The sequence below is a fragment of the Carcharodon carcharias genome, chromosome 3 (assembly GCF_017639515.1).
Source record: "Carcharodon carcharias isolate sCarCar2 chromosome 3, sCarCar2.pri, whole genome shotgun sequence".
NCBI classification, from domain to species: Eukaryota; Metazoa; Chordata; class Chondrichthyes; order Lamniformes; family Lamnidae; genus Carcharodon; species Carcharodon carcharias.
In genome coordinates, this window is record NC_054469.1 from 232,202,206 (window position 1) to 232,228,493 (window position 26,288).

General features: G+C 45.5%; 2 protein-coding genes across 3 annotated transcripts in view; one reads left to right on the top strand and one right to left on the bottom strand.

Annotated features, from left to right (window-relative positions):
* Positions 1-620, bottom strand: part of bphl (biphenyl hydrolase like) — a 46,571-nt gene extending 45,951 nt beyond the window's left edge. Inside the window, 1 exon segment of the mRNA XM_041184655.1 lies at positions 511-620. Coding sequence (XP_041040589.1) covers positions 511-620 — 110 coding nt within the window.
* On the top strand, positions 183-25,837 carry LOC121276349 (serpin B6-like). 2 transcript variants are annotated; one of them, XM_041184654.1, is made up of 7 exons: positions 183-707; positions 15,623-15,792; positions 17,932-18,069; positions 20,942-21,059; positions 23,268-23,410; positions 23,503-23,658; positions 25,206-25,837. In XM_041184654.1, the coding sequence occupies exons 1-7, from the start codon at positions 695-697 to the stop codon at positions 25,608-25,610; spliced, it is 1,143 nt and encodes a 380-aa protein (XP_041040588.1). In that variant the 5' UTR covers positions 183-694; the 3' UTR covers positions 25,611-25,837. The 2 variants fall into 2 exon arrangements, with proteins under 2 accessions (XP_041040588.1, XP_041040587.1); XM_041184653.1 differs by lacking the exon at positions 183-707 and adding an exon at positions 7,853-7,918.
* Positions 25,838-26,288: the final 451 nt, after the last annotated feature.

The following is a 26,288-nucleotide window of genomic DNA, read 5'->3' on the forward strand; positions in this document are numbered from 1 at the left end:
AAAGTAGTTGTTGTAGTAGAGGGCTGAACCTCCAGGTTAGGATTCTTTTAAAACGCATGAGCTATTTAAAATTAAAAAAAAAAACAACTTTGCACAGTTTGGTCAAACACTCCAGAAGTTGGGGGTGGCGGTCCCGACAGTGCAGCAGGGCGCTGCTGGTTCACTTCCTGGCTGAAGTCTGGATCCGTTCATGCAGACTTGCTCTGGTCGTTCGCCCAAGGCAAGGCTTTTTTAAGCATAGACGCGGGTATTTAGTGGCAACGGGAGCGCCTTCTGCAGTGAAAGCGAAAGAGACGGTCCTTTGGCCGAAACCCAGGGAGAGAGACAATGAGCAAAGTCCTTGCTGCTGCAATGAAGCAACAACAAACAGAAAGTGACCACACCTGAGCTAACACCTTTCCTCCAGCGAGCGACTCGCTTTCGGTATCCACACCCTCCCCCGAGATTGGGGTGTGGGGGGCGGTTTCGGGGAAACGAAACCTGTGGTTTTCGCTGCCGATTCATATTTACCAGTAACGGGGAGTCCCCGGGCTGAGCAGAGCCGAGCGGAGCCGCCCGGAGAGGAACTGGCGAGCGATTAGCGGCGGGACCGGCGGCAGCAGCGACAGCGACAGCGACATCTCCCCAGCGCAGAGACTGGCCAACCCCCGCCACCCGGATTGCCCTGGATCACCCCAAGAATTGGGGGAAAGAAATGAGAGACTCCCGTAAGCTGCAGCCAGGAGGAAAATCATAAATAAGAGCATTTATTTATTTACTTTAAATTATTTTTGGAAATGGAAGCCATTCGGCCCGTCACGCCGGTGCTGGCTCCTTCAGAGAACAATCCAAGTAGTACCCCGTACCCCAGCCTTTTTCCCCTCTCTCTCTCCACCACCCCCCCCCCCCCCCCAAAATTATAAAAGCGAAATACTGCAGATGCTGGAGATCTGAAATCAAAACAGAAAGTGCTGGAAAAACTCAGCAGCACCTGCAGAGAGAGAGAAAGAGCTAACATTTTTAATCCAATATGGACTAAAATTAAGACCTAAGTTATCTCTTGTTTATCATTCCCTTCCAACAATTTTTGTTTTTAGTATTAGAGGTGGTTGGAAATGGGCTGGGAGAGGTTGTTTGCCTGCTTAGGGTTGGGTGGGACAGGGCGCAGGTGGGTGGGTGTAGCAAGTGGTCTTGTGAGCACATCCAACCTCAAATGGTAAGCCTCATTCACTGCTGTGATTCACAGAGCACTAATGCCACTAGCTTACTCTGTTAACGGCGCTCTGGACGGGGGAAGGTTCCAGAACACAAATAGCATGAGCAGGATTGACCTGTGTATTTTATTGTAATATCCTGGAAAGAATAGATGGTACCACAAAGGGCCTATTTCTATCTCCATGCCACCCAGCCCAGTTCCAACAGCCTATTTCGCCGTACAAGAGCAAAAATATTGCGGACGCTGGAAAGCTGAAATTAAAACAGAAAATGCTGGAAAAAGTCAGCAGGTCTGGCAAGCACGTGGGGAGAGAAACAGAGTTTCTTTATTGGAACATGGAGTGGTTAGAGGATGAGGCAGAGAGGGGAGGAAAGAGTGAAAGGGAAGGTCTGTGATAGGCTGGAAGACAGGAGAGATTAAATAACAAAAGGGATGCTGATGAAAGGCTAAAGGTTGTGGCTTTGAGACGAGTAAAGAAACAGAAGATGTGTCCAGAGCAGATGTAAATGGAAATAGCAGTATCACCATCAACTGTTGCCGTTGTGATCTAACAACAAGGGGAAAAAGTCTTTGACTCACCATAGCACAGATGGTGGGGGGAGGTCAGATAAAAATAGCAGGTGTTGGAAAAACTCAGCAGGTCTGACAGCATCTGTGGAGAGAGAAACAGAGTTAATTCTTTGAGTCCAATATGGCTAACTGTTACAGAAACAGAACATGCTGGAAAAACTCAGCAGCTCTGACAGCATCTGCGGAGAGAGAAACAGAGTTAACGTTTCGAGTCCGAATGACCCTCCTTCAGAAGAAAGGTCTGAAGACTCTGAAGAAGGGTCATCCAGACTCGAAACGTTAACTCTGTTTCTCTCTCCGCAGATGCTGTCAGAGCTGCTGAGTTTTCCCCAGTGTCATCTCATTATCTCTTGCCCAAAATCTTAGATCCCTCTCCCTAGGTTCTTGTAACCATCAGCTAATTTTGAAATAAAAACAAAAAAACTGCGGATGCTGAAAATCCAAAACAAAAACAGAATTACCTGGAAAAACTCAGCAGGTCTGGCAGCATCGGCGGAGAAGAAAAGAGTTGACGTTTCGAGTCCTCATGACCCTTCGACAGAACTGTCGAAGGGTCATGAGGACTCGAAACGTCAACTCTTTTCTTCTCCGCCGATGCTGCCAGACCTGCTGAGTTTTTCCAGGTAATTCTGTTTTTGTTTTGAGCTAATTTTGAATATGTTTTATTAAAAGTTTTAAAGTATCTGTATGGTTTTTCTCCTCGGATGCTCACAGCGGTGTCTAGATGATTAATCTTTAATTCCGAAAGACTCCAGGTCAATCCCTGGAAGGTTGGCAACCCTCAGGGCCCATTTGATGTTACTACAAAAAAGCTGGAAAGGAAAATGAATGGGCGGCTGATTACCTGGGAGACATATGGCATGACTGAGGTACCGAATAAGTGCATTGCATCTGTCTTCACAAAAGAAGAGGATAATGTTAATATTGGAGTAAAGGTATTGGATAGGATTAAAAAATAAATAGGGAGGAGGTTCCAAATAGGTTGGCATCACTGAAAGTTAACAAGTCACCCAGTAATGGTGTCCAGATTTTTTCTGTGATCAATACCTGGAGCAGAATTCTATGCAATTTTATTTTTTTATTTATTCATTCACAGGATGTGGGCTTCGCTGGCTGGGCCAGCATTTCTTGCCCATCCCTAGTTGCCCAGCATTTCTTGCCCATCCCTAGTTGCCCCTGAGAAGGTGGTGGTGAGCTGCCTTCTTGAACCGCTGCAGTCCATGTGGTGTAGGCACACCCACAGTGCTGTTAGGGAGGGAGTTCCAGGATTTTAACCCAGCGACAGTGAAGGAACGGCGATATATTTCCAAGTCAGGATAGTGAGTGGCTTTGGGGAACTTCCAGGAAGTGGTGTTCCCATCTATCTGCTGTCCTTGTCCTTCTAGATAGTAGTAGTTGTGGGTTTGGAAGTTGCTGTCTGAGGAGACTTGGTGAATTCCTGCAGTGCATCTCGTAGATGGTACATACTGCTGCTACTGTGCGTCAGTGGTGGAGGGAGTGAATGTTTGTGGATGTGGTGCCAATCAAGTGGGCTGCTTTGTCCTGGATGGTGTTGTGGAAACTGCACTCATCCAGGCAAGTGGGGGGTATTCCATCACATTCCTGACTTGTGCCTTGTAGATGGTGGCTTTGCGGATTCAGGAGGTGAGTTGCTCACCACAGGATTCCTAGCCTCTGACCTGCTCTTGTAGCTACAGTATTTATATGGCTAGTCCAGTTCAGTTTCTGGTCAATTGTAACCCCCAGGATGTTGATAGTGGGGGATTCAGTGATGGTAATGCCATGGAACATCAAGGGGCAATGGTTAGTTTCTCTCTTGTTGGAGATGGTCATTGCCTGACACTTGTGTGGGGCGAATGTTACTTGCCACTTGTCAGCCCAAGCCTGCATATTATCCAGGTCTTGCTTCATTTGGACATAGACTGCTTCAGTATCTGAGGAATTGTGAATAATGCTGAACGTTGCGCAATCATCAGTGAACATCCCCACTTCTGACCTTATGATGGAAGGAAGGTTATTGATGAAGCAGCTGAAGATGGTTGGGCCTAGGACACTACCCTGAGGAACTCCTGCAGTGATGTCCTGGAAATGAGATGACTGACCTCCAACAACCATAACCATCTTCCTTTGTGCTAGCTATGACTCAAACCGGTGGAGAGTTTTCCCCCGATTCCCATTGACTCCAGTTTTGCTAGGGCTCCTTGATACCACATTCGGTCAAATGCTGCCTTGATGTCAAGGACAGTCACTCTCACCTCACCTCAGGTGTTCAGCTCTTTTGTCCATGTTTGAACCAAGGCTGTAATGAGGTCAGGAGCTGAGTGGCCCTGGCGGAACCCAAACTGGGCATCAGTGAGCAGGTTATTGCTAAGCAAGTGCCGCTTGATAGCACTGTTGATGACCTCTTCCATTACTTTACTGATAATGGCGAGTAGACTGATGGAGTAGTAATTGACTGGGTTGGATTTGTCCTGCTCTTTGTGTACAGGACATACCTGGGCAATTTTCTACATAGCCAGGTAGATGCCAGTGTTGTAGTTGTACTGCAATAATAGAACAAGGCAGGTGATATAGAAATACTTGAATCACTTTCAGTTAATTTGTTCCAAGAATTAGTCTGAATGAACCAGACTCTTCCTGAGTTTTAGTGCTATCACCTCTTTAAAGGGAGACCTTTACTCGAGTACCTGGAGGGCTATACTGGCCTAGTCCAGGATTCTCTGAAGGATAACTTTCAGGTTGAGTCAGTAGTTAGGAAGGCAAATGCAATGTTGGCATTTATTTTTGAGAGGACTAGAATATAAAAGCAGGGATGTACTGCTGAGGCTTTATAAGACTCTGGTCAGACCACATTTAGAATATTGTGAGCAGTTTTGGACCCCATATCTCAGGAGGGATTTGCTGGCCCTGGAGAGGGTCCAGAGGAGGTTCACGAGAACGATCCCAGGAATGAAAGGCTTAACATATGAGGAATGTTTGAAGACTCTGGGTCTATACTCGATGGAGTTTAGAAGGATGAGGGGGGATCTGATTGAAACTTACAGAATACTGAAAGGCCAGGATAGAGTGGACATGGGGAAGATGTTTCCATTGGTAGGAGAGACTAGGACCCGAGGGCACAGGCTCAGAGTAAAGGGAAGACCTTTTAGAACAGAGATGAGGAGAAACTTCTTTAGCCAGAGAGTGGTGAATCTTTGGAATTCATTGCCACAGAAGGCTGTGGAGGCCAGGTCATTGTGTGTATTTAAGACCGAGATAGATAGGTTCTCGATTGTAAGGGGATCAAAGGTTACGGGGAGAAGGTGGGAGAATGGGGTTGAGAAACTTATCAGCCATGATTGAATGGTGGAGCAGACTCGATGGGCCGAATAGCCTAATTTCTGCTCCTATGTCTTATGGTCTTATGGCCCCTGTTAAAAAATAGGATTGTTGAATTATTTGTATAATAGTGTGATGCAGTAATCACACTCTAGTGATCCTAGAGCACCTTGTACAGTTTTGGCCTCCTTATTTTAGGAGGGATATGCTTACATTGGCAGCAGTTCAGAGAAGCTGAACTAGGTTGATTCCTGAGGTGAATTTTTTAAAAACTTATTCTTTCATGGGATGTGGGCCAGCATTTATTGTCCATCCCTAATTGCTCTTGAGAAGGTGGTGGTGAGCTGCTTTCTTGAACTGCTGCAGTCCATGTGGTGTAGGTACACCCACACACTGCTGTTGGGGAGAGAGTTCCAGGACTTTGACCCAGCAACATTGAAGGAACAGTGATATATTTCCAAGTCACGATAGTGTGTAATTTGAGGGGAACTTGCAGGTGGTGGTCTTCCCATGCGTCTGCTGCCCTTCCAACTGGTAGAGGTCACAGGTTTGTGGGCTGGTGTTGAAGAAGCCTTGGTGAGTTGCTGCAGTGCATCCTGTAGATGGCACACACTGCTGCCACTGTGCATAGTGTTAAAATGTTGAACGTGGTGGACAGCCTGTTGACCCAGCAGGGCTGCTTTGTCGTAAGTTGTTTCAAGTTTCGATGATGCAGTAATGGTGTGACCATCGAGTTGTCATCAAGTTTCTTGAATGTTGTGGGAGCTGCACTCATCCAAGCAAACAGAAAGTCTGGCATCACACTCCTGACCTGTGCCTTGTAGATGCTGGACAGGCTTTGGGGAGTCAGGGGTGAATTATTCTCCGCTGAATTCCCAACTCACTCCAAATCCACTCTCCTGCTCTTCTCTCACAATCCTTCAATTTCTCCCGCTGTCCAAAGATCTGTCAACCTTAGCCTTGAATATAACGATGGAGGATCCACAACCCTCTGAGGGAGCAAATCTCAAAGATTCACAATCCTTTGAGTAAATAAATTTCTCCTAGCCTCAGTTAGTCTTAAATGATCAATCTCTTATTCCGAGACATAGAAACTAGGAGCAGGAGTAGGCCATTTGGCCCTTCGAGCCTGCTTCACCATTCATTATGATCATGGCTGATCATCCAACTCAATAGCCTGTTCCTGCTTTCTCCCCATACCCTTTGATCCCTTTCACCCCAAGAGCTATATCTAACTCCTTCTTGAAAACATACAATATTTTGGCCTCAACTACTTTCTATGGTGGCGAATTCCACTGGCTCACCGCTCTCTGGGTGAAGACATGTCTCCTCATCTCAGTCCTAAATGGTCTACCCTGTATCCTCAGACTGTGACCCCTGGTTCTGAACTCCCCCACCATTGGGAACATCCTTCCTGCATCTACACTGTTGAGTCCTGTTAGAGTTTTATAGGTTTCTATGAGACTATGGCCTCATGTTCTAGACTCTCCAGCCAGGGGAAGGAATAAATCTAATTTACATAAGATGAACAAGTCTTAGAATCTGTACTTATAATAGACATCCTGGCATTGAAATCTTTAAATGGATAAAACAGATTATAATCACCGAGCTGACTCTTCATAAATAACTTTTATATGATACCCATTTACTTTCCTTGAATTTCTCCTCATTGTGGCAACCTAATTAATGTTATGCAACTTGTCGTTCTTTCTGGAATTTTGAACTACTTTTTCAAAAGCACTCACTCTTACCGTCCTGATTCTAATTAGCACCTCCCCTTAGCCTGGTGGAAGTGGGGTTGGGGGGCATTTAAAATGAGGACAGCAACTTACCTCCTTCATTTCTGCTGCCTTCTCACTGTGTCCCCATAATAACCTGGTCTTTTGAGTGGGTGAGTAGGACAGCCGCAGGAAGGCAGCTTCTTTAAATATGCAAATTAATTCCGACAACATCATGCAAAGAGCCAATAGCCAATAAATAAAAGGTAACAAGCATCAGGCATCCAGAGTCCTCATTGCGAGAAGCAGTTTAGACCGTCCTCTAAGGAATGAAATAATCCCAGAAGAAAAGCATCTCCAACAGTGCAGCACTCCCTCAGTACTGCAGTAGCGGCAGCTTTGATTTTTTTGTACCCTGGAGTGGGACTTTGGATTCAAAACCTTGAACCATATTGGATACTTCACGACAAGCAGTAAAATAAAAGTAATTAAAACCAGGATAAAGATAAATCTGCAGCAAGTCTAGCACAGCACATAAGATTTTATATGAACAGCCTTGTACAACAGGATAATGTAACTGTACAAGTTGCAACCATCTGCCTTCATGAATTCCTGCAGTTGGTGGGTCCACTTGAACAGGAGATGAGAATCTAATGATGTTATCAGTCCCAGCTTTAATATTTTTGGGGAAAGCCCAGGACTGCTCGACCAAATGAATAAATCATTGCTGGGTTTTTGGTGGAAAACTCAGCCTGCTTGTAGGAATGTAGGAACAGCAGGAGGCTATTCATCCCCTCGAAAAACCTGTTCCACCACTCAGTTGTGTCATAGCTGATCTGTAGCAACTTCACTTATCTACCTTGATTCCATATCTTTCACTACCCTTGCTTGACGAAAATATTATCAGGAAGAAAATGATAGTCCTAAAACAGCAAGGAGTCCTAAAACACTATATCTAAATTCGTCAGTGAGGGGGTTGGTGGTGGGAGGGGGGTTGGAGGTGTGGTGACTTCCGGTTTCTCAGTATGACTTTCGATTTGATTATAGTTTATGATAAGCTCATTCAGTCGCTGCATGAGGAGCTGGACAGTGGATTCTGGAGTGCTGACTGATTACGGTATGTGTGGGGACATTGTTCTCAAGTTGATAAACTGTGTCGTTAATGTTCTATTTTGTAACAGTTTTGGCTGTGCAGTGAAACTCCAGGGTTACCTCAGCTATAATTCAAACATTTCCATGGCACAGCTTAATTGACAGTGGCAATTCACAGTGACTTTAAAGACTTACTGGTAGACTTGTAAGCATTCCTTACTTCGCTTGAACGGAAGGGAAGGAAGCTGAGTTCCAGTTGTTCCGCAGTAAGGCAACTATTTGCTCCAAATGTACTTCCCTTCAAAATGATTAGCAAGCTACAGGCTCCTCCACACAACCCCCAGTGTGGATTCAAGTGTGCAGGCATGCAGGCTGCCGGAACCACTGTTTACTCTTCCCCTTTCCTGTGGCTACCAGACAATATGCTTGTTTCAAACTGCACGTTCTCATGTACTGAGACTGTAGCAGAGGATTTATTTAGCTAAGAGCAACTCGCAAAGCCTCCTCGGGCAGCACCTTCCAAATCCGTGACCTCTAACACCTAGAAGGGCCTTGCAGATGCATGGGAACACCAGCACCTGCAAGTTCCCCTCCAATCCACATGCCATCCTTACTCCATCCCTAACAGCACTGTGGTTGTACCTACACCACAGGGACTGCAGCGGTTCAAGGTGGCAGCTCACCACCACCTTCTCAAGGGCAATTAGGGATGGGCAATAAATGCACTGGCCCTCGCAGTCACACTTAAATCTCAGGAAAGAATGAAAAGCACAGCTCCCATCATCTGTTGAAGTATCCTGCCTCTCTGTGGTTGGAGACTTGGAATCCTGGATATCCATATAAAAAAAGTGGTGGGTGTATGCCTTACAGGTTGGTGTTGTGTTTCACTTTTAACCCTTCCCACACTAATCTTCTTGCACCCATTGTCAGGGAGTTAACATGGAGGCCATCTGGTTTTTTTTTGAAAAATATACTTTATTCACAAAATATCTGGAAGAACATTACAAAACATTGCAATCATTGTAAAACATCATAAAAAGTGCAATCAGATTCAACTTTTACACACAGATCACAAGGTGCATCAATATAATCAATGAATATTACAGTCATTTCAATATGGTCAATGCAGACAATCAGACAGTGGTATTGGAGTTATCAACATCTATCATGTTGCACTCCGAGGTGCTTCAATACATTTATAATACACTTAGTATTCACTGCAGACATTCACTGTGAGCTGTACAGCCTGAGGGGCTCTCAACAATTCCCAGCCCCTCGGTGCCCTATGGCAGAAAGGTCTTAGACAGCGACCTTTCCCCATTGAGCCTTTGCAGCAGCTGTCCCAAGCTTTAATGCATCCCTCAGCACGTAGTCCTGGACCTTGGAATGTGCCAGTCTGCAACACTCGGTCGGGGACAACTCTTTGCACTGGAAAACCAACAAGTTTCGGGCAGACCAAAGAGCGTCTTTCACCGAGTTGATGATTCTCCAGCTGCAGTTGATGTTTGTCTCAGTGTGTGTCCCTGGGAACAGCCCATAGAGCACAGAGTCCTGTGTCACAGAACTGCTCAGGATGAACCTCGACAGAAACCCCTGCATCTCTCTCCCGACCTTCTTTGCAAAGGCACAGTCCACAAGGAGGTGAACAACAGTCTCGTCCCCACCACAGCCACCTTGAGGGCAACTTGCAGAGGGGGTGAGACTCTTGACATGTAGGAAGGATCTTACAGGGAGGGCTTTCTCACCACCAGCCAAGCTACGTCTTGGTGCCTGTTGGAAAGTTCTGGCGATGAGGCATTCTGCCAAATGACTTTGACAGTCTGCTCAAGGAACCATCCCACAGGAACCACCATCTCCTTTTCCCTCAGGGCCTCTAGGACGTTACGTGCGTGCCGACCACTGCCTGATGGACTTGTGGTCAAAGGTGTTCCTCTGCATAAATTTTTCCACGAGGTCCAACTACTTGGAGCGTTCCGCGGCAGCGTGGCCAGACCCATCCTTCACAACACCGGGGACAGGTAGAACCTCAGCATGTAGTGACACTTGGTGTTTGTGTACTGAGTGTCTACGCACAGCTTGATGCAGCCACACCCAAAGGTGGCCATCAGTATGAGGGCGAGGTTGGGCATGTTTTTTCCCCCTCTGTCTAGAGGCTTGTACATCGCGTCCCTGCGGACACAATCCATTTTCGACCTCCAGATAAAGCAAAAGGTGGCTCGGGTGATTGCCATTAACTCTGTTTCTCATTCCACATTCCCCTACCTGACCTGCTGAGTGTTTTCAAGTTCTGAGTTGCTTTTCCTTAATTCTGCAGCTACTCTGTTGACAGAGAATACGTAGTCATTTGAAATCTCTCCTAGCGAGAAAATACACTGAATATATTTATAATGTCAGAAATGTGGCTTCAAGAATTTGAAGAAAGCATTTCAACATTGTAGATGAGCATTTAAAGGTTTTCTTTGGGTTCCCCCCCCCCCCCCCCAATCATTTTATGGTCACAGTAAATGACTTTGATAGGTTGCTGTAGAAGAGGAAACCTTTGAAAGCAAGGTGCGGTCAAACTTCTTGAGATATTTTCCCCTCTTACAAACTGTGAAGTCAACCTTTCCGCTTATCTGTTATTTTGATGATAACTAATACCAAGTACTTCAGTTCTGCTGTATGAGGGCTGGTCTAAGCTGCATGGTCCTTTAGCCTTACCAGCAGAATTCTGCTGCAGTCAGGATTCGCCTAGAATCACACTCACATCTCGAGTGATTGGTTGACCACTCAACTAGACTGATAATCCTGCTGTAAATGGTGTAGGAATATAGGTGTTCATATACCTGGGTAGTAGTCAAAGAAAGTCTGTATGTTCATTCATCAGACTTATCATCGCACATGTTAAAACAGTGCACACAAGCATGAAGACGGTATCAAGCAATATAAACAATGTTTACACCAAGGAATTAATGTCAAGGCAGCTATGTGATCAGCTATCGCGTGGTGCCTGCCAATTCCCCTGGTGGGAGGAAGTCTCATGAGTAACTTGTGGTTTGAGATCAGAATTAAATGCTAAGCTACGATCCGAGTTTTACAAATTGTATTCACCGTCCACTTGTGTGAGCTGTATTGAAAACTGTGAGGCGACAGTGGAGTAACATTTGTACACTCGGTCTGGCATCACGTGATTGGACATCACATGGGCTGGAGCTCCAGGAGTTAGCAAAGCCCAATGAGCATTGACCTAACCCATTCTTGCTAATGGTGAGCAGAGTCCAGTCCGTCCTTAAATTCAGTCAGCAACACAACAGCACTTGAGTACTTGATTTGGGAACAGGGAGATTTAATGTACATTTCCTGCAGGATGCTGGTATGAGTTGGACATCCAGTGTTATAAGTCAGCAGTGACTCATTGAAAGGCCACTGAACACTGAATCTGCAATATACCAATAATTATTTGCCCATTTTTATTGCTTTCCTGCTGGCATCATGAACCTGCATGTCCATTGTTTGCAGTGTTTCCTGACAGCAATGGGTTTCTATTTGGGAAACCCTCCATCTGAGCTACTTGGAAAAAGGGGAGGATGTACAGAGGGATGCCAAGCAGGATGTCTGGTTGTGTGAGATGTGCTTTTTTAAAAATTAATTTACAGGATGTGGGCTTCACTAGCTGGGCCAGCATTTATTGCCCATCCCTAGTTGCCCTTGAGAAGGTGGTGGTGAGCTGCCTTCTTGAACCGCTGCAGTCCATGTGGTGTAGGTACACCCACAGTGCTGTTAGGGAGGGAGTTCCAGGATTTTGACCCAGTGAAGGAATGGCGATATATTTCCAAGTCAGAACGGTGTGTGGTTTGGAGGGCAACTTCCAGGTGGTGGTGTTCCCGTGTGTCTGCTTCTCGTCCTTCTAGCTGGCAGTGGTCATGGGTTTGGAAGGTGCTGCCTAAGGAGCCTTGGTGGGTTTCTGCAGCAGATAGTACACACGGCTGCTACTGTGCATCAGTGGTGGAGGGAGTGCACGTGCTGGGATGGAAAATCGAATGGCATTACTAGGATATATGAATGTTTGACTAACTACAATGGATCAAGTGAACATCTGAACATGGTCCAGACAACCTGCCCTACATAATATCTTGGATGCTTGCTTGAAATAGTACAGCAAGGGGTTTTGAGGCACTGGTTTGCCAAAAGGCTGTTCAAGGGGCAGCGTAAACTGAATGTCACCAAAGCCCCAAAAACCGAATCTGCACACCCTAGAACAAATGCCTGGTAACGAACATTGGGTCAGAGCTGGGTCAGCAGAGCTAAATTATCCGCTAACATAATACCTAAAAATGTCACCCAACGTCAAGCTAGTGAATCCACTGATGGAAACTGTCGATTGTGGTCAGGAATGGTGATGGATCTCATCGCAGATATTCTGTGATGCTGACTCATGTAGACAATGTGGTGTACTGACGCAGAGAAAACACGCACACTATGTGCTAATTTCAGGCCTCATCGGCCCCCACACACTTACCTTTAAAGGCTGTTCAATAACCTCCAAATGCTGTGTCTGAGTCAGGCTTTTCTTATCGATTGTGGTTCGCCCTTTTAAACGATCTGCTAATTCTTCTCCTGTGCTGCAACTGGGATGTGCTCCACACTCGTTCTCCTCTTCACATCTTTTCCCATGCTGAAATTAAGATTTTAAGGAACCATTGAGCTATAGCCTTGGGCCTTATTAGTGTTAATGGGGTGAGTGGTAGCCGATCATCTGTTGTAACTCGACGGGCAGTTGTAGAAATTAATTTCAGGTTTCTTGCCTCCTTGGTAATGTCCTGAAGACATCCCAGGGGGCTGTGGCAGGTGTGGGGGGTAGGGGCTATGATTGATAAATTAGGGAGTTGGGGAGAAGAATTCCCACTCCTTGATAACTATTTTTTGGATTCTTTCTGAAACACCCTTTGGTGGTGACTCCCGGCAACTGCTTAAGAGTCCCAAGTGGAGTCCATGGCCGTTTTACTGAAAAGGCTACCAATCGAATATTGGGTCAGTTGTCTTTCAGGTGCCTTGAAATTGGTTGTACCTGTTTTGGGCAATGGCCAACCACCCCAGAAAAATCTCCAAACCCAAAATGGGGTCAGATGTCAGTCAGACATCCTCTGAATAGAGGCTGTTGATCTATAAAATTCGCTGTTCTTGTCCTCATTTTATGCCATTAGACAGATGACAGGGGCCAGTTTCTGCCCAATGGTGTTGCTCGGACTCATTTTTCTCCCAGCTCCTGTAAACTGAGGGAGAGCCAGTGAGGGAGAGCCGAGACTTACTATAAACACCAAGAAAACAAAAAAATATGATGACTGAAAACCACCAACAAACGACAGATGTTTTATGCCTTTGGAACAAAGTTGACATCATAGAGGGCTTCACCTATCTGGGAAGTTCCATTAATATCCAGAGAGCCATAGACAAAGAGCTCAATGTGAGAGTATCATTAGCTTTCAGCCATCTGAGAAAGATTTAGAATAGTAAAAAGCCCTGTTTTGGGTGCCTTACTTGGGGAAGGATGTGAAGGCAGTGGAGTACAGAGATTTATAGGAATGATTCCAGGGATGAAGAACTGTAGCTATGAGGATAGAGTGAAGAGGTTGGGACTGTTTTCCTTGGAGAAAAGAAGGCTGAGGGGAGATTTGATAGAGGTATTCAAGATCCTGAGAGGTATGGACAGGGTAAATAGTGAGAAACTGTTCCCACTCAAGAAAGCATCAAAAACTAGAGCGCACGGATTTGAAATAATTAGCAAAAAGAATAACAGTGATGTGAGGAAAAGATGTTTCACCCAGAGGGTGGTTGGAGTCTGGAAGGAATTTTCTGAAAGGGTGGAGGAGGCAGGTTCAATAGAGGTATTCAAAAGGGAATTGGATTGCTATCTGAAAAGGAAGAATGTGCAAGGTTACAGGGATAAGGCAGGGAAGTGGGACTAGGTAGAATGCTCTTTCAGAGAGCCAGTGCAGACTTGATGGGCCGAATGTCTCCTTCTGCACTGTATAGATTCTGTGAAAAGAAGCTTAGGTTCTGTTGTGCAAATGTTCCTTCCACTCTCTTACATGGTTGTGAAACTTGGAACCTGAAAACCTGTCAAGAAAAGAAACTGGAAGCCTTTGATACCAGATGTCTTTGAAGGACTCTGGGCATACACTGGTGGGATTTTAAACCTGCCACTGAAGTTAAAAAAAAGCTCCGAACAGCCTCCAATTTCATACATCATCTGCGGAGGGTTCAGCTGGCCTGGTCACATCATTCGACTTTGGTCATCTCAGTCTACCCATCAGGTCATGCAGTGAGCCCCTAACTGGACAGTGGAGAAGAGGACAACTCGAGGTGAACTGGCTCCATCAGACACTGGAGCAATGTGAGAACATGAGCTGTGGACAGGAGAGAATGGAGTGTCTAGACTGCCTTGTGTGTCTCTCGGTTCAGGAGCTACTAAATCTAAGCAAATTAATCCTGTAAACTGGAACTCCGTACATTCCCTCAGTCTTTGCTTCCTCCTACAATCTTAAGGCTCTTACAACCTAAGCTTTGTGCCACCCAGTCACTAGTACCGGACTTTACTTTTCCTCTTCTGTCTTCATGGAGCCTCTGCTTTTGGATTTGTCCTTAATTTCTCATTGAAGTAATTTTTAAGAGGTTGAAAAGAAATAGAGGGTCATTTTCAACTCAAATGCCTGCGTAGCAAACTGGCAGAGCCAACCACTTATCTGTTACCAAATTCATCTGAATTTCATTCCATTTATTTGATTATTTTTATTCATTCACAGGGGGTGGGTGCTGTTTGCAAGTGCAGCATTTAATGCCCATTCCTGATAGCTGTTAGGGAGGGTGTTTCAGGATTTTTACCCAGTGACAGTGAAGGAATGGTGATTATAGATCCAAGACAGTGTGCAACCTGGAGAGGAACTTGCAGGCGGTGGTGTTTTCATACAAGTGCTGCCCTTTGCCCTTCTAGATGGTGGAGGTCGTGGATTTAGAGGATGAGTTTGCGTGATCTCTGGTGTGTTGTAGATGATACACACTGCTGCCCAGGTGTGCTGATGGTGGAGGGAGGAAACGTTTAAGGTGGTGGCTGGGGTGCCAATCAACCAGGCTGCTTTGTCCAGGGTGATGTCGTTGATGAACGGCACAAAAATCAAGCGGGTCCTACAACAACAGGCAGTCCGCTCACTCTACCAGGTCACCAACCAAGTGGGTCCTACAACAACAGGCAGTCCGCTCACTCTACCAGGTCACCAACCAAGCGGGTCCTACAACAACAGGCAGTCTGCTCACTCTACCAGGTCACCAACCAAGCGACAAAGTTGAAAACGGCTCCCAAAGTGCTTTCAAATGTTGCAGGTTCCTTGGACTGGATTTTACTGGGTACCATATCCAAACCCTCCCCCATCCCTCACCATTGACTGAAAAGTTGACAAGGAACCTGCCCATCCAACAGCCAGCTTCCCTGTGGACATTTTACCTTGGAAGCAGTGTTAATTGTTTAAGGTCAGGATTTCTGTCCCCTCTGGGGCATAAGTTGGGCGACAAGTCAGGGGTGCTCAGGAAAGTGGTGAGAAGGCCACACCCTGTATTTCATGAGCCTCCACTGCCTTCAAATACACCAATGGAATGCTATAAAATCCAGTCCCTGGTTTTGAAAATGATTTTGGAGTTAGTATAGGAGTGCTAAGCAATGCTACATTGATAATTTTTGCCTTCTCTTCCTTTCCAGTGATGGGTATTCTTACCGACGCCAATATTGGCTTTGCCCTTGACCTCTACCAGAAGCTCTGTGAAGATAATACAACAAAGAATATTTTCTTTTCTCCATTAAGTATCACAACTGCTCTGGCGATGGTGTATCTTGGTGCTAAAGGCAGCACTAGCAAACAGATGGCTAAGGTGGGTCTAATAAATATTCTTTGAATAATTCTGAACAAATGTAATTAAAAGTTAGCCTTGATGGCCCAGCTACTCAAACAGTTAAGTGTTTTATTTCAATTATATCTTTCTCTCTTTATCTATCCATCTGTACCTCATGCAGCTCCTCCAGCACCTCAACCAAGTATCTATTTTTCATCTGAGAGTTGACAGATTCACGGCTTAGTTTCATTGCCTTAAATAAGTGGAGAGGAATTTCCCTCTGCTTCCAAAATGGCTTCAGTGTTTTTATTCCCCATCTCTCATGGCATTAGTTCTGTTTTCCTTTCATAGCACATGGGCATCATGTAGACCAGACTAGACAACGACAGCAGATTTCCTTCCCTAGGGGACATTAGTGAACCAGATGGGTTTTTACCACCATCATTGATAGTTGTCACCTTTACTGAGGCTAGCTTTGAATTCCAGATTTGTTAATTGAATTTAAGTTCCACCAGTTGCCAAGGTGGGATTTGAACCAATGCCCCCAGTGCATTAAGCTGAGTCTCTGGATTATCAGTCCAGTGACATTACCACTGCACTACCATCTTCCTTAGTGTGGGGTGGCGATAGTGTATGTATTGTGATATACAAGGTGTGAAGGCTGTAAGAGACAGTCTGAATGGTAAGTCTATTCATAGGATGTTTCCACTTGTGAGGCAGTCCAAAACCAGGGGCTATAAATATAACCCAAAGCAAAACACTGCAGATGCTGGAAACCTGAGATAAAAATAAAATATGCTGAAAATCCTCAGCAGGTCAAGCAGCATCTGTGGCGAGAGAAAAAGAGTTAACATTTCAGGTTGAGATGGTTTTTGTCTCTACCTGAAACGTTAACTCTGTTTCTCTCCACAGATGTGGCCATGAATAATAAATGTCACGAATAAATTTTATAAGGAATTTGTGAGAAATTTCTTTACCCAGTGGTGAGAATGTGGAAATTGCTAACGCGGAATGGTCGAGACGGATAGCATAGACCCATTCAAAGGGGATGAGGGAAAAAGGAACAGAAGGATATGGTGTAGGGTATGGGGCGTAAACACTGGCCAGTGGCCAGTTAGGCTGATTGGCCTGCTTCTGTGCTGTAAATTCAATGTAATTTTGTAACATTGTTAACTTGGCAGTGTATTTAACCAAAGAGGCTATTACCAATGAGTAGAACTCTTTCCTTCCCAGGCACAAAACACAAGTGCAAAATGTTCAACAGGCTTCACTATTGGGAGCAATCAGGAGTGGGAACCTTGGCAGGGTTTTTCTTCCGAGGTCAAAGAAACTTTGAGCCAATTGTACTGTCCAGGTGTAATCAGTTGATTCTCACAGATTATGAATCCCAGTATTGACCAATACTCGATGGAGCAATTATTGGAGAGTTCGGAAACTGCATGTTATCAGAGGATAGAATGAGGAGGAATAATCGGCATTGGTCCAATTAAATCGTGCTTTCTGCTGGAGGATCACTGAACATCCTGGTGACAGCATGTTTTTGACCATGTTTAGATAAATGTTTATTGGCATACAATGGAAAGGGAACGTTTCTCTCTGTCTTGCTGCCCATTAATCACTCCACCATTGGCGGCCGTGCCTTCGGCTGCATAGACCCTGAGCTCTGGAATTCACTCTCTAAACCTCTCTGCCCCTCTGCCTCAATTGAGGCACTCTTTGAAAATCTCCCTCTTTGACTGTGTGAATATCTCCTCACATGGTTGTCTGGCTGAGCTCCTGAAAGAAGTTCCTGGGGGTGATTTAGGCACTATTACAAACCCAAGTTGGTTAACGCTCAGTTCTTGAAGGTGAAGTCTGAGCACCCAGTGAAAAAGATACTGAACTCTACAACATCAGTACCTCTCAGATAAAAGCAAAATACTGCAGATGCTGGAAATCTGAAATAAAAACAGAAGATGCTGGAAAAACTCAGCAGGTCTGACAGCATCTGTGGAGAGAGAAAGCGAGCTAATGTTTCGAGGCTGTATGACCCTTCTTCAGAGTGTTTATATCAATATCTCTCATCTCGCTGAGAGACAAAAACAAATCACATTTTAAAAAATTTGGGAGATGCTTAAATGTAAAAGGTTCTGATGACTACGTTTTAGAAATGAATTTTATGCCTGTTCTTGATTGCAGGTGCTGCGTTTTGCTGCAGAAGAAAATACCCATGCTGAATTCCAGAGGCTGCAGTCCGACATGAATAACCTCAGCACTTCCTGTCTTCTGAAGGTGGCAAATGGTCTCTACAGGGAAAAAAGCTTCAATTTTCACCCTGTAAGATGCAAAAGAGGATCGTTAAATAAGAAAGGCATAAGTGTTCAGCTATTGTATTAAGTCTGGTTTTGGAAGGTGAGGGGATGGGAAATGAGCTGTTCAGATGAGATGTTCAACCAGGGCGTCCCCCACAACCCCGCCTACGCTGGTGGATGTAAAAGATCCAATGGCGCTATTTTAATGAAGAGTCGGGGACTTATCCCTGGCGTCCTGGCCAATATTTATCCCTCGATCAACATCGCTGAAGCAGATTATCTGACCGTTATCACATTGCTGTTTGTGGGAGCTTGCTGTGTGCAAATTGGCTGCTGTGTTTCCTGCACTACAACAGCAACTACACTTCAAAAAGTACTTATTTGGCTGCAAAGCGCTTTGAGGTATCCCACGCTCATGAAACATGCCATATAGATGCAAGTTGCCTTTTATAGCTTTATCTGTTATGCAGACTGTACAGTTGAAGCCATATTGCTGAATACTTGATCTATGGCCAGCCTGCTAAGTGATTGAAATCCTCAATGCACAAATCCTATTCAGAGGGGGTTTTTTTTGGAGACTATTTCTTGTGTTGCTTTTTTCCCTCAGTTATAGCAGAGAGAGTGGAGAATTGCTTTCGCAGCACAATGTTATCAGACTGTATCTAAGTGGGGACACTTAGATCAGCCAAAATTCAGCTTTATACATTTTGCAGACTCCAGATTAGAAGTTGAAGCCTCCCTTGTGCTGAGAACACAAACACTCACCCTTATCACATATTCATGTGTCTGGGACATGGTATGAAATGTGCAACCAGCCTGAACATTTCCACCCCAAGCTGGAATTGTCCAGCGTTCCTTTTATTTATATCAGCATGCTTCAAATTGTGGTCTTTAAATAGAGCAAGTTAGATCACATCGTTTCAGGGAGGGGGTTGGTGATCTCCATTAGGAATGAAAGAGGCGATCAGATTGCAGATCTTTATATATGTCTTCTGAATCAAACCAGTGAGACCTCATGTGTGAATGCTTCCAAGATCAGTCTTAACATCCCTTTTTCGGGCTTACTTATCTTGAAGGATTCCTGGCCTTTTATACCTTTTCGGTATTTCGTTTTAAAAATTGTCTGAAGAAGATGAACTGCTTTTCAGCAATAAACTGATTTATCATCCACAGCTCACTCTCCTTATCAATGTTTTACAGTTGAATGTATGTTTGATGCGGTCTGGATAATTGTGTAAAGGTCCAAACAGAGAATGGTTTTGGCTGTCTCAGCACCTACGCGCATGGGGGCGGCCTTTAATGCCCTTCCCCATGGTGAGTTTGGTGGCGGGGATGCAGTTAATCAGGCGGGAGAGTGGCAGGTGGGGACTCCGCTGGCTTCTTGCCTCCACCTTGATTAAGTCCGTGACGGGAAGTCTCGTGGATGGCCTTTCCACCCCACCACCAGTTAACCCAGTGACGGGTAGGGACCTCGTCACGTGGGGAGTATTGCAAGCCCGCCCGCGTGGGGAGTATCGCAAGCCCGCCTGTGTGGGGTTACTTGCGGGCTCCCAGGGTTGGCATGCACGGAGTTGGGGGTGGGCGGTCCCTCATTCAAAGACATTCGGTGCCTGATTGAGGGACTGGCGTTGGGAAAGGTGGGGTGGTGCACACTGAGAGCTACCCCCCTCCCCTTGCTGCCAACTCTCTACCCCCTCAACCTAACACCCACCATCATTCACCTGTGGCCTGGGATGCAGCAACAATCCTTCACTTCGGGTGGGTGTAGTACTGGCAGCAACCACTGCCTCCCCGGAGGCGCTGCTATTCAGTAGAGCTGCTGGCGGCTCGTTAGCCACAAGCTCCGCCTCCATTAAATCCAGCCAATGCAGGTAGAGAAACACCACAATTCATTTAGTCTAGTGCTGGAACTGGCAAAAAGTGGCATATTTGAGAAGCTTTTCCCACTAAGCTAAGTTTAAATTTAAGTTTGCATAATTTATTCAAGGGTGGAGATCAAAGCAATAGAATTCAGATTCTGTCTCCAATGTTTTGTATGCAATACAAGCAGGGGTTGCCATGGGAGATGGGGAGGAGGGAAGAGAGGGGGTTGGTGTGGAATGCGCAACGGTGTTGGGTTGGGGATGCATAAGGGGCAGGATGGGGATAGCATGGGAAGGATGACATGGCATGGGATGGGGATTTGAAGCACAACTGTTGCAATAAGGGGAGGTGGGTTCTCTGGGGACATGGGTTCAAGCACCACCATGGCAGCAAGCGGAATTTAAATTCAATTAATAAAATCTGGAACTGAAAGCTAGTCTCAGTAATGGTGACCATGGCAGCTATCAATTGTCGTAAAAACCCATCTGGTTCACTAATGTCCTTTAGGGAAGGAAATCTGCCATCCTTACCTGGTCTGGCCTACATGTGACTCCAGACCCACAACATTGTGGTTGGCTCTTGCCTGCCCTCTGAAATGGCCTAGCGAGCCTCTCAGCTCAAGGGCAATTAGGGGTGGGCAACAAATGCTGGCCCTGCCAGCGATGCTCACGTTCCATAAAAAGATAAAGATATAATGCTACTGCAAATGTTTTGTGGGTCTCTGCTAATAAAAGATAAAAATTACAGTTACCATGTAGGATCAATGAACTGTAGTGAATAAGTCAATAATGCTATGTCTCAAATATAGTCATATCTGACTTAGATATAGTGCAAGTATATTTGATAGTTCACATGGAACACCAAAATGTGGAGTAATTAAGAAGCTTATCCATTTAGCTGAGTTCCCAGATTGCAATATTTCATGTTTTACTTTTCCTGAGTCTGTATCTCTGGGTTGCTGATTTTTTGTGAAACATTCTCCCACCAGCTTTTGTTCCATGTTTCAATGTATTCCTCGCATGTTGGTTTTACAGGAATACCTTGAATCCGTATGGAAGTTCTACGGGGCTCAAGTTACCGGTGTTGATTTTGCAGCAGGATCAGAGGAGACCAGAATCCAGATCAACTCGTGGGTGGAGGGACAGACCGAGGGTAAAATGCAGATTTATAAAATGAAATTGTCAAAGCTGATGATCATGTCAATCTGTCAGTGGCCGGAAGTGAATTTCTCATTGAATTAATTTATGGATCAATCAATTCCTTTTAAGGAAAGGGAAATACATTTTGTTAGGAAGAATGAGGAAGCCACGGACTCTTTGGAAACTCAAGGCAGAATTTTAACTGGAAATGGAGGGCAGTTCAGGTTGAGATGGTGGGGCAGGGGGTGGGGGGGTTGGGGGGGGGAGGGGGGTGGTGGGGTGGGGGGGGGGGGGGGGGGGGCGGGGTGCGGTGGTGGGGGTAAGGGCATGGGGCCGGGGTTACAGTCCCCAAAGTGGCTTCAGATCAGGACATCATCCCACCACTTCCAGGCTTGATCCAGGTGGGTTTGCAGTCAACTGGGAAACCCCCTTGTACAGCTGTCATTTAAATATGCCAACGGTTAACTTTGAATTTAACCCAGCGTTCTGCCTTTAACGGCCAGTGCCTCTATTTCCGGAGCTGTCTGCAACTTGCAAAGTTCACCCAGGTGAGAGCACAGTGAAACTGACATGCTGGGAAGCCTTCAAACAGTGAAGCAGAAGAGCCGGGTGAGAGGCTGGTGCTGACAGCACTCCTTCTGAGAGAATGCTCTTACTGCTTGACAGGCGATTTCCAACTTCTTGACAGTCAGTTACTTGTCTTGGTCTTCACTCAGCTTCAGCTGTATTTCCTGCCACCAGCCCTCACAGCAGTATGGGTGCAGCTTATACAGCTCCAACTTGCTTCTCTGACGAGAAACAACAGTGTCACCAGCTGCCCTCTCAGCTCCATTCCAGAGAGGATACCACAGGGCAGAGGGGATGGACTCGGAGATCCAGCTGGAAGTCTGAGAGACCCCTCTCCAGACCCCCCCCAACAACACGGGGTCTACAGACAGAGGGAGGACCAGCTCTCTTGCCATGTGTGAGCACCAGGAGGCTCCAGCTTTTACCGCAGCTCATTGCCGACATCTTCAGCTTCCTGGAACATGACCCGGTCTCCTTCCAGTTCCTGTGGCTGCTGAGAGCTCAGGGATCAGCTATCCTGACCTCAGCCAGAGTCCCTTTAACTAGAAACTTGTCCATTTTGACAGTTTTAGTGTGTCATCCTGCCCGCCATCTCTGAATAGCCGGGGAAAAGTGGGACGTTCATTCTGTTGCTGAGTTGAAGAGCCACAGGGAAGCTTGCATCAATTACAAACAGATTCCCAACCCGCTACCGGCACCACCCCACCCCCCCACCCCCCCATCCACCCGCCACCGGCCCACCTTCCGCCCCCCCTCCCCCCTGCCCCCACACATCCGCCACTACTGGCCCACCTGCTACCGGTCCACACTCCCCCTCCCCCCCATCGACCCGCTACCAGCCCACCCTCCTCTCCCCCCCACCCCCATCACCTGCCCCGATGTGTGCAGACCTGTTCAGTTGAGATTCTGCCCTAAGTGTCAAAATGAGCTAGGGGAATAGTGGGATCTTACAGATTAGGGCATAGAGATCACTAAAGTAGGCGATGCAGGTTAATGAGGCCATTTAAAAAAAAACAAAACAAAGCATTCGGGCTCATTTCTAAAGGGATAGAATGAGAAAGCAGCAAAGTTATGTTAAACTTGTTTAGACCACACTTGTGGAATATTGTGAACAGTTCTGGTTTCCATCTTATGAAAAGGATCCAGTGACAATGGAAAAGGTGCAAAAGGGTTTAAGAGAATGATAGCAGAGCTGCGAGCTTGTGGTGTCTGTCAGGAAAGATTGGGCAAGGTTTTCTCTAGTAAAAGAGAAAGACTAAGGGATGGCCTGATAGAGGGTCTTCAGATTACAAAGGTTTCATAGGATAAACATAGAGATGTTGTTCCCACTTATGAACGAAATCAGAGATGGGAGCCTTATGTATAAGACAGTCACTAATAAATCCAATAGGGAATTCGAGACAAACTTGGAACTCGCTGCCACAAAAAATAGTTGAGGCAAATAGCAAAGATAGTATAAACTAGATAGGTGCATGAGAGAAAAAGGAATAGAAAGGTGAGGTTCAATGAAGAAAGGAGAGAGGAGCCTCGTGCAAAGCGTAATCACTAGTGTGGGCCTGCTTGGCTGAATGGCCTGTTTCTGTGCTGCAAACACTTTTAAATGCTGTAAATGTTCTTTATAAAATAATAAATTCTATGTGCCATTTAATTTTAGGTAAGATCCAGAACTTGTTAGCTCAAGGCACAATTGATCAGGAGTCAAAACTTGTTCTTGTGAATGCCATCTACTTCAAAGGGAACTGGGAGAAAACATTTGATGAAGATGATACTGAGGAAAGGCCATTCAGGTTCACAAAGGTCCTATTAGTTTGACAGAAAAATATTCAAGCAAAGTTTTCAATTTATTATAGGCAATTACTAATTGAAGTCTTTAAAAACTGTTTTCCCAGGATGAATCTAAGCCAGTGAAAATGATGTGTCAGAAAGGAACATTTAACACAACATACATTGAGGAGGTTGCAACTAATATCCTGGAGCTCCCTTATGTTCAGAGTGAGCTGAGCATGTTCATCTTGTTACCTGATGAAATCAGCGGATTGGAGAAGGTAATTTTAAAAACATCATTCTTGGGTTGTGTGTCGCTGGTGGGACTAATGTTTATTGTGTATTCTGATTGCCCTTGAGAAGGTGGTGGTGGTGAACCACTGCAGTATATGTGGCGTATGTCCACCCAGAGTGCTATTAGGGAGTTCCAGGATTTTTTAACCCAACGACAGTGAAGGAACGGTGAGGATGGTGTGTGTCTTGGAGGGGAACTTGCAGGTGGTGGTGCTCTCATGTGTCTACTGCCCATGTCCTTCTATGTGGTAGAGGTCACGGGTTTGGGAAGGTGCTGTTGAAGGAGCCTTGCCAACTTTAATAATTGTGACACCAAAGTTAAACTGGCTAAAGCAAGGACAAACGTCTTTCTTGACACATTCTTATGTTCTTCTGGCTTTTCATGAAGTTGTAGAAAAAAGACGTATGGCCAGAATTTTCGGGTTGACGAACGGGCCCCGCTCCCACTTGCCGACATGTAAAATGACACAGGGTGATGCCGGGCGTACATCCTGATGTCACTGCGCGTCATTCAGATTTTCAGTTTGGCAGGCGCGCACCTGAGTCAGTTGTGCGCCCGCCGAACTGTCAGAGGCCTATTGAGGCCATTTAAATATCAATTAAAACGCTTAATGGAGCTGCCCGTCCAACCTTAAGCTCGGCGGGGGTGGGCAGGCAAAGAGACCAGGCGGCCTTTGCATTTCACATGGAACCTCATCCACGGGAGGGATGGGATTTCATGAAGGTATTTAGAGTTTCATGAAAATTTTAAATTATATTCCTAGACATGTCCCCTCATATGAAAGTATCACACGAGCTGGGACATGTCTTAATTTCTTTTTTATTAAAATTTTCAGAACTTCAGCTAATCTCCCTGCAGCAGCTCTTTACCTCAGGGAGATTTCTTCCGTGTGCATGTGCTATAGAGCACACTCCCCGACTCAGGCGAGCACCCCACCACCACCCCCCCAACCCACCCCCACACAGGTAGCGCTGAGTGCTTCTGGGTGCACGTCACACTGGGGGGGCCTTAATTGGCAGCGCCTAGCCGCTCGCGGGTGTTAATCAGCTGTGCCCTGCCCCCGCCTGATGGGGAGCAAATTCTCCCCCATGTGTTAATCAAATTGGGGGGGGGGGTGGGGGGGGGAAGGACTTCATAATTAAAAATAAAACCTTTTCTTCATCTCCCTCTGTGTCTTTAAGGATATTGTGATAACAGATCATTACTGAAAATACAAGGAAGGGATGGAATAAATTCATTTGTCACCTGACTGATTCTGTAGGGACATAGTGATCTTTAATACGTTAGTGGTCAGGGTTTCTTGTGTAATGGTGATAGAAACAGAGTTTTCTTTTTAAAAAGAAGTTGAAAAATTTAGCTGGAGGGTCATGACACGTTCTGGCCGATGGTCTCAGAGCTGAAAAGAGTTGGAGAGGTAAGATTAATCAGCAACAGCAAGCTTTGTTTTTGAATGTAGGGGAAGGCCACTGTGGCATTCCTGGAGAAGACCAGAGCCATTTCTCGCATCCATTGTTGATTTGTTCTCCATTTTAGCTGCAGAAGAACTTGACGTATGTCAAGCTATTGAAATGGATCAGCACGGAAAATCTGGATCCTTCTGAAATATTTGTTTACCTGCCTAAATTCAAGCTGGAAGAAAGCTATGACCTGAGGCCCACGCTTTCTGCGATGGGAATGTCGGAGGTTTTTGATACGAAGAGTGCCGATTTCTCCGGAATGACTGGGACAGGCCTCCTGTCTTTGTCCGAAGTGGTTCACAAGTCCTTTGTGGAGGTTCATGAAGAGGGAAGCGAGGCAGCAGCCAGCACAGAGGCCACAATGACATTTCGATGTTTCAACTTCACAGAAGAATTTATAGCTGATCATCCTTTCCTATTTTTCATCAGACATAATAAAACTCAAAGCATCTTATTCTTTGGACGCTTCTCTTCACCTTAGAAAGAACTTTTACTTGTGCCCTCAATAAACGCCCACGACCTGTCTAGTAATGCATGTACCAGTCTCCGCATTAATATAGGATCTTGCGTCATCAACATTTCCAAGCAGTTCATAGTGAGTTCATTTAGAATTGTGTCAGCAGTCACCAGTATTAATTAATTTCAGTGTTGGATTCCACATAATCTTAACTATTACTTTCTTTTGGCAGCAATGAAGGTCAGCATACATTTCAGCACACTTAATAATTCAAATCTTGTTGAATTTTACAGCACAGAGGGTTAATGATTGGCTTTCTGACAGAACTAATCGGGCTTGATCTGATTCCATGCCCTGCCCGCAAACCTTTTTCCATTTTTATTTTTGATCGATCAAGTTAATTGATTGGTGTAGATAGTCAAATAGATTATTAATTGCAATGCAAATTAAACACAGCATTGCTGTGTTGATATGAGTTTGTCTTATGCTGAGAACTGACATATTTAAGGCTACAGAGAGAATCCAAATCACAGGATTTTAACGGCACAGGAGGAGGCCATTCAGCCCATCGTGTCTGCACCAGCTCCATAACAAAGGGCTGGCAGAAGTGAAAGTAGAAAATTCTGGAAATCCTTGGGTCTGGCAGCATTCAAGGAGAGGGAAACACTTAATGTTTCAGGTCGCTAGCCTTCGGTCAGAACT